The following is an 11087-nucleotide window of genomic DNA, read 5'->3' as shown; positions in this document are numbered from 1 at the left end:
ATCAAATAGACAGTACTGCTACATCTATACATTTATGACATATCAGATTTGCAAATACAGTACTGTTTGTGATACAAAAGTGTCCAGAAAAGGAGTGTATATACATTTGGCGTAGAAACTGTACATTGGAGGAGGTTGGTTGGGTGGGGTGGGGTTGGGTGGGTTGGGTGAGGGCTGTACATTGGAGGTGGGGGGGGGGGTTGGGTAGGGGACACACACACATTTTACACTGTGCATTGGAATATTGACAAAGCCTTACTTGGTCATTTACTGTACAACTAGGTTAGGACATTTGTAGGGGCCAGTTTCGAATTGCAGTCTCACGTAGGTGTTTTTTGAGAGTGTTTTTGAAAGTGGGTAGCGATTCACATTCCTTTACAGCTTTAGGTAGGGCGTTCCACATTGATGTGGCATAATTGCGAAACGTGTTTAGTCCCTTGTTTGAGCCGAATCTGGGTTTTACATGATTTGTGGAGCTCCCTCTGGTGTTGTGATCGTGGTATTCACTGACCTTTGGGAAGTATTTTGACATGTACATGGGTACCTTGGTCGCGTAGTGTATCTTGTAGACCAGGCCCATTGCAAGTTGCTGTACTCTGTCGTCTACTCTAAGCCATCCTAGGTTGTCAAAGTGGGCAGGGGTGAGGGGGGTTCTAGGAGTCAGGTCAAGTAGTAGTCTGACTAGCTTGTTTTGAGATGTTTGTAATTTGTTTTTTAGTGCCTTTGAGGTGCTTTGGTACCATGAGGTGCAAGCATAGTCGTAGTACCCTTGAATGAGTGCTCCTGCTAGAGTCTTCAGGGTATTCTTGTTTACCAGAGAGGAGATCCGGTACAAGAATCGCGTTCGTTGGTTGACTTTTTTTATTACATTGGATGCCATTTTGTCACAGGAAAGATTAGCCTCTAGGATGGAACCCAGGTAGGTAATTTCATCTTTCCTTGTGATAATATTGTCACCCACTGTAACCGAGAAGCCGTCGGTCTTGCTGAGTTTGTTATTTGAACCGAAGAGAATGGACTCTGTTTTGCCCATGTGTAATGATAGTTTGTTGTCGGCGAGCCATATGCAGATTTTGCCTAGTTCCGAGCTGAGGGCTTTTTCAACCTGTAACTTGTTCTTGTTTACATCAGGGTCCCACTGTCTGGAAATATAGTAAAATTATTGAAGGCCCCTCACAACCAACTTGTGCACATGCCCTAGGCTGCCAAAGATAAAAACTAGGAGTTTACATCTGTAGCCTAGCTGTGAGATCCAATGTAATAAAAAAAAGTCTGCTACGTCTTGCTATGTTGTGTTTCAATACAGTGGGTACAATACAGTACAGCTCAATACACACAATTGTTAAGGGGATGCAGACCAGAGAAAGACTTTCGTCTTGTTTACATCAGGGTCCCCCATTTTCAATTAATCATGACACTGCGGTGGCCAGGAGCGCGCAACAAGATGGTATACATTATGGTATATGATTTATGAATAGTATATTCCACTATAGCAGTATATGGTGTGCTGTACATTTGAATCTAATCTAATTTTGAGAGTGCAAATGTAACAGTAAAGTGCAATAGTGATATACAATGAACAGGTGATTAAACTGTGTAAAATATATAAATTAGTACTACTGAGTAATAGTGCTAATCACTACTCAGATGTATGTATAGAGTTGTAGTATAATACAGTGATACTCACTTTGGTTGAATGGAATCATTGACACAGATACCATCCAAATAGTAGTTATCTTGACTTTAATGTGGGTCTAACTTAAAAACACATGAACACACAGTGCACTCGCTCACACCATAGGTCACTTTAAACACAAAGGACACTTTAAGAAAATAACTTGTTGTGATTAATGCATAATATAGTTAGTAATAGCAATTATAGCATAGGGGCATAGCAGTAAAACTATATATTGTACATAGGACCCAGTGCCTTTAAGTAGTAGCTCAAAACCCCACTCTGTAGCTGATGGCGATGGAGTGGAAATGGTCTCCAGTTTGACAGGTATCTGCAACATAAAAAGAAAATAGCCATTAGAGAAGAGAACTGGGTATGGAAAATGATATAGATATAAAGAAGACACTATGGTAGTAAGTCATACTGGCCAGCAGCGTAACTAGTAAGAGTAGGTAAGAGATATGTACAGATATAGATATAGTATTAATATGTACAGTGATACAGGTATAAAGACACTATGGTAGTAAGTCATACTGACCAGCAGTGTAACTAGTAAGAGTAGGTAAGAGATATGTACAGATATAGATATAGTATTAACATGTACAGTGATACAGGTATAAAGACACTATGGTAGTAAGTCATACTGGCCAGCAGCGTAACTAGTAAGAGTAGGTAAGGGATGTACAGATATAGATATAGTATCTACAGATATGTAAATGTCATTAACAGATACAGGATATACAGATTCATTCAATTTTCGAGAGACCATAACGTTAACTTGACAGCAATGTGGATACAGCTTTATTTGAGCAGTTGCTACTGTAACGTTACCTTAACATAACTGCAGTAAACAAACTAACGTTAAACCGAAGTTAGCTTACCAGTAAATTCAGTACAGCGACAGCTGAAATCCACAGGACAGCCTGATCACTATAATCGACGGGCCAGTTACATTTGAGTACAGCTCTTTAACAAAGTCCAATATGCCCTCGTTCATTAGATCCAAAGCATCAATTGCTTTTCCTCGACTCTAACGCTAGTTTAATAGCTAATGACTAATGGCTAAACAGCTGATTTTGTAAACATGAGGCAGAGTAGGGGCGGGCGCTGGATGGATATAATTCCAACTTGACTTTGCGCCTCCTGGCGGCACAAAACAGAAGCCGCACCCACCCTAATAAAACCATTTGACGAGGGCCGTTAACGGGCGGCAGAGGGCGTTGGAACGGCGGTAGGAGGGACCTCAATTTGCAATGCTGTAACTGTACAGATCCTCTCTCACTGATGAACATCTGGCAGCTGTGCTTCACATCTCCACCTCAGACATGCAACCTGACTTTGATGGACTTGTTAAAGCTCAACAGAGACTGGATTTATCACACTGAACGAAAAAAAAAAAAAAAAACTGAAGAACACTAAAATGTGGAAATATAACAAGTGAAAGGGGACACTTGATCTTTTTTTTCTTCTTTTTTTTGCACAGTTCTGAAAACATTAAATGTTTAATATAGGCATATATATGTCTTTAGAAAGCTAAGAAAATCCTTGTTTCAATAGTATATGAAACTCAAAATAATAACTTTATTTTATATAGCACTTTTTCATACATGCCCTTTGTTATTAATGTTTCACATTTTGTTTATCATTTTGGAAATAAATTCTATTTGAATAAATGATATTTTTGAAAGCTAACCTCACCTTTTAATTGCCAAATAATAACATACACTCTTACCAGGGGTCAAAACAATGCCATTTACTGCTTTTTATATAGAAATAAAATGTATATTATGCATAATTGAGTTTGGAATTTTGGCCCGGCCCTCCAACATATTTTCAAATAATTGCCCACCCCTGTGTTAAACTAAACATAGGGAGGTGGTTGGTTCCCCGGTGTGTTGATAGCGGAGTCGACTCTCGGGTTAGGCCGGGCTTGACCCCGTCTGCCTGCGAGTGTGCCCCGGCACCATTCATGACGTTTGCCAATCATGTCAGCCTTCTCTGCCTCTGCCTCTCTAGGGGGTCGGGTTTTTGTGGAGGCTGCAACATGGTGCACAGCATACCGAACGCCCCTTCCGCCGGGGTGCTGTTCTCAGTAGACCCCTTAGGCGCCTGTCCGCAGTGCTCCTGGCACAGGTCGAGTTATGCTTTTGACCTGTTGCCAGGATTGAGGGATCAACCTCTTTGGGGGTTGTCTCCCCGGTGCGCTGCCTGGTCCCACTGTGTTGTGGGGGTGTAGCCTCTGTGGAGTGCTTTAGGGCGGCGTACTGTAGGGGGGAAGGGCCTGCTCTTGGATGGGCCCTGTCCGATACGCTGGCGATGTGGGGGGTGGTGTCACTAGTGACCGTCTGGTGGGGTGTCGATGCTGCGGCATCGTTGGCCTCACCAGGCCCCCTTTCCGGGGGGTCCTGACCCTCAGGCTGTTCCTGGGGCTGGGTCCTCCTTCGCGCTCCGCTGCTACGGCCTTGCCACGGGGTTGGGTTCTTGACCTTCACCCCGTGTTGTTAGGGATTGTAATGTGTTTTTTCCCCCTTCCCGTTCATTCCCTAGTGGCATGTGGGATGCGCGCCTGTGTAGTCGCGGGTTCTTCTGTGTGAAGGTAAGTCCCACGATCTGCTCACCCTGTGCGTGTGAGTTGCTAAACCCTCTTCGCACAGTCGGATCCGATTCCCTCCCATCCCCCTCTAGGGGGGTCCGGGGGCTCGGGTCCTCCCCGGTTCTGATGGTTGTGGGGGGCCTCAGCGGGTACATTTGTCGAGCTTCCGCTCTGCTCAGCTCCTGTGTTCCACTACAAGCAGAGCGTAAGCTATACGATAATATAACATAAGGTTATCCTATAACCATAGTTATATGAGTATAGCGAGCGCTCTGCTCGGACTCACTGAGGACCCCGTGGTCTTCGCCTTCGGTGGTGAAAGACTTGGGAAGGAGCTGTTAGTATGTAGAGGAGCGGATGTGGGTGTGGCCAGGCGGATGGGTGTGCACATGTGGAGACATTTTATTCAGAATTAGATTGAAAGGGATAAGGTTCCACTCAGGGGCGGAGCTAGGGGGTGGCTACCTGGGCTCAAGCCCCGGATGTATTCTGAAAAGCCCCGAATCTATTTAATTTTTTTTTTTTTTTTTTTTTTTTTTCAATTCATCATTGTTACATGAAAATATGTTTGCACCAGATTTAGCAGAAGCTAATTTCCATCTGTGGTCTATCCAGCTGCTAACTGTATTTGAGTGAGTTAAGTCTTGGTGTTATGGTAGACTCAGACCTAAGCTTTAAATCACAATCAACAAGTTGACAAAAACTTAATTCTTCCACCTTAGAAACATAGCTAAAGTACGGCCATTTATAAATCAAAAGGACGCTGAAAACCAGATCCATGCCTTTATCTCAAGCCAACTCGACTACTGTAATGCACTCCTTACCGGCCTCCCGATTAAATACGATGATAACTATTTTATTGCAATGCACTATTGCATTATTTTATTCTATTTTACTAACTATTTTATTGCACTGCACTATTTTACTTTGTATCAGTGAATCATAGACGCCTGGCCATAAGAGCATTCGGAGCATCTCTGCTCTCCCACTATTGAACCACTTTTTGATTATATGAAAAATATGATATATCCCCCCCCAATATATAAATCTAACCATAACTACGTTATGGTTAACTGAGTTTTATAGTGAAAAGAGCAGCTTTATTGGTCAAGATTGAAGGCTCTATATTGCAGGAAATTGCACGTACAGGTTCATTAAATTAAAAAAAAATCTGTCGTGGAGGGGGTTGTGTCTGAGCCCATCCAAACCACCCCTTGCCTGCCCAAAAAAAATTAAAAGAAAAGCGCTCGCTATACTCATATAACTATGGTTATAGAGGATAACCGTATGTTCGTGGCTGCCACAGGCTTGCCCAGTGGGAGGATTTTCCGGCGCCGCAGCTGGACCCCGCTCCGCCTCTGTTTACTTGCTGTGTCAGCTGTGTTCTGTTCCTCCTCGCAGTGAAGACCACCTCGATCGAGAAGCCTTGGAGTTTAACCCGCCGCAGTGATTTATTATTCCAACAACACACGGCTCCTTATCGTCAACACAAGCCTCTTGGACCTTGAGCAAGGGGGCACACGGTGTGTCTTTTCTTTTCTCTGTGCCAAAGATGACACTATTAAAGCCCCCCCGCGGCGCCGCCGTCCCCCCGGAGCCCCCCCGCAGCGCCCTCTCAGACCTGTACCTGGAGCAGCTGCTGCACCCACCACCCCGGGCTACTGACAAGGTACCTTATTACCGTGCTTTATTATTATTAAAACAGTCTTGTTGTTGCAATATTCTGCTTCCGGGATCATGCAGAGAGATTGATTGATTGATTGATTGATTGATTGAAAACTTTATTAACAGATTGCAGAGTGGGTACAATACAGTACAGCTCAATACATACAATTGTTAAGGGAATGCAGACCAGAGAAAGACTTTCATCTTGTTTACATCAGGGTCCCCCAGGGTACGGTGGTTATTAATAATAATAGTGTCAGACGGTTATTTACAAAAAATCTATGCCTGCTATGTTCTTCTTGCGCGACGAACAAAATATGTTCTTATGATTATAGGTTAGATTAATATATAACATTCACATATTGTGTCTCTTATTAATAAAACGGAGTTATTCGCCGGGTTAGTATATCTAGACCTCATCTTGCTTTTTCAACTGGTCTTGTTTTGCCAGAGTTTTGTTTATTTTCTACCGTTGTAAAGCGTCTTTGAGCGTCTGGAAAAGCGCTATATAAAATAGATTTAGTATTATTGTTATTATTATTAGTATGTGATCCTATAGTTGGCCACTGCGCATCCTCGCCGCGCAGCCCCTGGCAGCTAAACCCAGGCAGTAGACATCACATCTTCATGTCACGACGAGCTGATTTCACTTCTGCATTTTCCAACCAAGATGCACAAACCAACTGCTGCCAAAATGGGGGCAGTTATATAAACCATAGATTTATATAGACCAAAAATAACCCTTCTGAACCTACATCCTGGGTCGCGTTATGAACTTATCGCCACACTGCTCAGGGTGTACAGTACAGGGCCGACGACTTAGTTTGTCTGCATTTATAACAACACGCAGAAAACCGCAGAAGAGGCTACACAGTTGTGATATTACAACTTGTCTTTGTTTATGTATATAATGTCATGTATATAATGTATATATTCTCTCCCCGCCGTATATGTATATTTCTCTCCCACCCACCCACCCCTTCCTAATGTACAGTCCCCTCCCCATCATATGTATTCTGTCAGGATCTATGGGTAACAGTACTGTATATTTGAATACCGTTTATGTCACAAATGTATCAGTACTAAATACCTATATGTCCCTATGCCATAAATGTCATGTATGTCTTAAATGTCATTATGAATTGAAAATGGGGGACCCTGATGTAAACAAGACAAACGTCTTTCTCTGGTCTGCATCCCCTTAACAATTGTGTGTATTGAGCCGTACTGTATTGTACCCATTCTGCAATCTGTTAAATAAATGTTCATTCATTCATTCAACCCTTTCACTGCCACACTACAGAAGGTTAACCGTTTAATGAAGGGTTAACCTGCTGTTGTGTGGCAGTGACAGGCTAACCTGCTGTTGTGTGGCAGTGACATGGTTAACCTTCTGTGTAGTGTGATAGTGAAAGGGTTAACCTGTGTAGTGTGGCAGTGAAATGTGGCAGTGAAAGGGTTAACCTTCTGTGTAGTGTGTCAGGGAAAGGGTTAACCTCCTGTGTAGTGTGGTGGTGAAAGGGTTAACCTTCTGTGTAGTGTGGCAGTGAAAGGGTTAACCTGTGTATTGTCGCAGTGAAAGGGTTAACAGTTTGGTAGTGCGGCAGTGAAAGGGTTAACCAACCCATGATGACATGTGTACAGTAGGCTAAACGTGTGCAAATTAGCACAACCCACGAACTTCCAATAAATTATTATGGCCGTGGCGATAGGCTCCACACCCAGACGCACACAGAAGAGCACCGCTATAGACATAGACATGATGACATAACAGGAGCACGACATTGACATAATACGAATAATACAATGTGATATAATAAGAAATCAAGCCCATGTGAAGTTGAGATAACTAAAGAATGCATATTATGTTACCATATTATTATTCTCAAATTAATCTTTCGAAACTATTAAGTCCTTGTTTGGGCATGTGTTGTATGATGTAATTGGCCATATAACGTGTTTTACCTTTTCTTGTCACGTTAATATAATCTTGTAATGATAGGATGGGTGCACTGGTCTTCTGACACTGGCCTTTCAACACAGATTGCAGAATGGGTACAATACACAGTACGGCTCAATACACACAATTGTTAAGGGGATGCAGACCAGAGAAAGACGTTCGTCTTGTTTACATCAGGGTCCCCCATTTTCAATTCATAATGACATTTATGACATACACAACATACACGACATCATGAAATTTATGGCATAGGGACATACATGACATACAGGAGGTATAGTACTGTTACATTTGTGACATATACGATATGCAAATATACAGTACTCTGTTACCCAGGATCCTAACAGAAAATATATACATATGATGGTGAGGGGACTGTACATTAGGAGGGGGTGGGTAGGTGCGAGAAAATATATACATACGGTGGGGGGAGACTGTCCATTAGGAGGGGGTGGGTGGGTGGGAGGGGGGGTTTGGACATGTATTGTGGCCAGTTTCGAATTGCAGCCTCCCGTAGGTGCTCTTTGAGAGGGGTTTTGAATGTGGGTAGGGATTAAATTTTTTACGGCTGTGGGTATATGTGTTGTATACACTATTATGTAGTGTACTATATACTATTATATATATACTATTATATACTGCAGGTATACTATACTGTAATGTGTACTATATGTGTGTACTGTAATGTGTACTATGTATGTATGTAAATGGAAAAAAATGAAACGTAAGTCTTCAGGGGTAGGGCCTGACAAGCCTAGTGCTTCTCCCTAGCCCTTTTCGGACAATTGGACAATGCTGCAATAGCAGCTGGTAAAACGTTGGCGATTTATGGAATGACCATTGTTATGTGTCCAAAACCCGAAATAAAAAATAACTGAACTGAACTGAATTGGGTAGGGCGTTCCACTTTGTTGTGGCATAAGTGTGAAATGTGTTTAGTCCCTTGTTTGTGCCGAATCTGGGTTGCACATGATTTGTGGAACTCCCTCTGGTGTTGTGGTCGTGGTATTCACTGACCTTTGGGACGTATTTTGACATGTACATGCGTACCTTAGTGGTGTAGTGTATCTTGTAGACCAGGCCCATTGCAAGTTGCTGTACTTTGTCGTCTACTCTAAGCCATCCTAGGTTGTCAAAGTGGGCAGGGGTGAGGTGGGTTTTAGGAGTAAGGTCAAGCAGTAGTCTGACCAGTTTGTTTTGTGATGTTTGTAATCTTGTTTTTTGCGCCTTTGAGGTGCTAGCATAGTCGTAGTACCCTTGAATGAGTGCTCCTGCCAGAGTCTTCAGGGTATTATTGTTTACCAGAGAGGAGATCCGGTACAAGAATCTAGTTCGTTGGTTGACTTTTTTTTATTACATTGGATGCCATTTTGCGATATTAATATTGCGAGATATTGCAATGTATTACCTTTTTTCAACTGCAAAGTAAAACTTTGTCAACATGTTTTATCTAATAAAATAAAGTTTTCAGTCTGTTCATCTCACTTCAATAATTTTTATTGCAGCAAATGGGATTTTCTCAAGCAGACACATGTCAACACTGTAATCTGTGTTGCATGTACCATTTTGTCACAGGAAAGATTAGCCTCTTAGAGGAACCCTAGACATTAGTCAAGTCTATTCATGCATACGAGGAATTTGACTTGGCACAATAATTATGTTCATTCTCAATGAATGAATGAGAACAAACTAACAGTAGCATAGGACCATCATCATCATGTCATACAAGAACTATAAGAAATGGTAATTGTATCATACATGAACTAAATAAATAATTGTGTGTGTGCTCGCTCATGTGCTGAGGCTGCCTCACTAAGCCGTTTCTCCACACATTTATTTATCCACTCTGGTTGGATGGTGTATTGTACTTAGGGTATACTGTATAATAACAATACGTATACTGTATAATAACAATACGTTTTAATCGAATCTCATTTTGAGATCAGTCGCAAATCGCTTCCGCGCTACCTGTTGTGCAATGCCGAACCTCGCCTTATAAGGAGCTGGCGGGGCGTGTCTGTATGCAAATTCATGAACAAGAACGCGCATTTCAGTTTAAGAACGAGTGGGATTGATCATTCAACACACCTGGGTAAGAACAGATTTGGACGTTAAGAACGGGTTGATGAATACGGCAGTGGCTTTTCTTATTTTTCTCTTAACAGACGGTTAAGAAAAAATATAAGAAAATTATAAGAGAGAGTTAAGAGAGTATTGGTGAAGGAGGCACAGTGTCTTTTCCCCCAATAAGTAGGCGTGGCCACGGAAAAAAAAGCCCAGATGTGCCGCTCTGTATCTCATGTGTTGTAATACAGAGGGAACTTACTGAAGGGAAGTCTTGTGAAGACACTTCTTCCGTAGCATCAGCGACTTACAGTTCAACAAACTGGTACTGCAAGGTGCTCCTCAAGCTTCCCCGGCTGCTAATAAAAACCTGAAATCAGCATTTTAAATGAGGTTTCTGGACCACTGCCACCCTGACAAAGAACACCGCATGAGAGGGAGTATATTATATCCAGAGGCTGGTCATTTCAGCCTGGCACTGATTATTGAGAGGACTGGCTCTTTTTAGCTGTGACCAACAGCTCTATAGATCGCTGTGTCGGTCGCTCTGTCGGTCAGTCAGTCGGTCGTTCAGTCAGTCGGCCGTTCAGTCAGTCGGTCGTTCAGTCAGTCGGTCGTTCAGTCAGTCGGTCGTTCAGTCAGTCGGTCGTTCAGTCAGTCGGTCGTTCAGTCAGTCGGTCGCTCACGCTTGTTTTGAAGTGAAAATACACAGAAGGAAAAGGCCTATTTGTGGAGAGGAATGGATTATTTCCTTGTGAGTTTGATAGCTTTTATTTTAGATGTTGCCTCCAGAAACGGGTGTAAAGTTAGTGGATGCAACATACCGGTAGTTGAGTCTGAACACAGCTGTATCGGCTATGACATATTTCATAATATGCTATGAAAGAAAGTCAGAAAGAGAGATGCAGCATGAATGTGAGGAAAAATGCATGAAGAAATGCCCTCGCGACTGAACAAGAAGAGGCTCTTCCAGTATAAAAGTAAAGATGACTCATGAAAATTGCTGAATTAAAAGATGAAAACAAAAGTGACTCAAGTGAGAATTTCAGCACTCAGACTTAGTGAATGTGGACGTCCAACTGCACCAATCTGTACTTAAGCATTACATCACGCGCAGGAGTGGTTTGTGA

The 11087-nt window shown here is 42.4% G+C and overlaps 1 protein-coding gene across 1 annotated transcript in view; it reads left to right on the top strand.

Annotated features, from left to right (window-relative positions):
* The first annotated feature begins 5650 nt into the window (after positions 1–5650).
* The window catches only part of mpp1 (MAGUK p55 scaffold protein 1), a 54018-nt gene continuing 48581 nt past the window's right edge, over positions 5651–11087 (top strand). The window contains exon 1 of the mRNA XM_084320146.1: positions 5651–5937. Coding sequence (XP_084176272.1) covers positions 5821–5937 — 117 coding nt within the window. The 5' untranslated portion in view covers positions 5651–5820. The remainder of the gene's footprint in view (positions 5938–11087) is intronic.

Source organism: Notolepis coatsorum (assembly GCF_963971535.1).
Source record: "Notolepis coatsorum genome assembly, chromosome: 8".
Taxonomy (NCBI): Eukaryota; Metazoa; Chordata; class Actinopteri; order Aulopiformes; family Paralepididae; genus Notolepis; species Notolepis coatsorum.
Note: the sequence above shows the minus strand (reverse complement) of the source record. Positions and strands in the feature narration are given on the sequence as shown.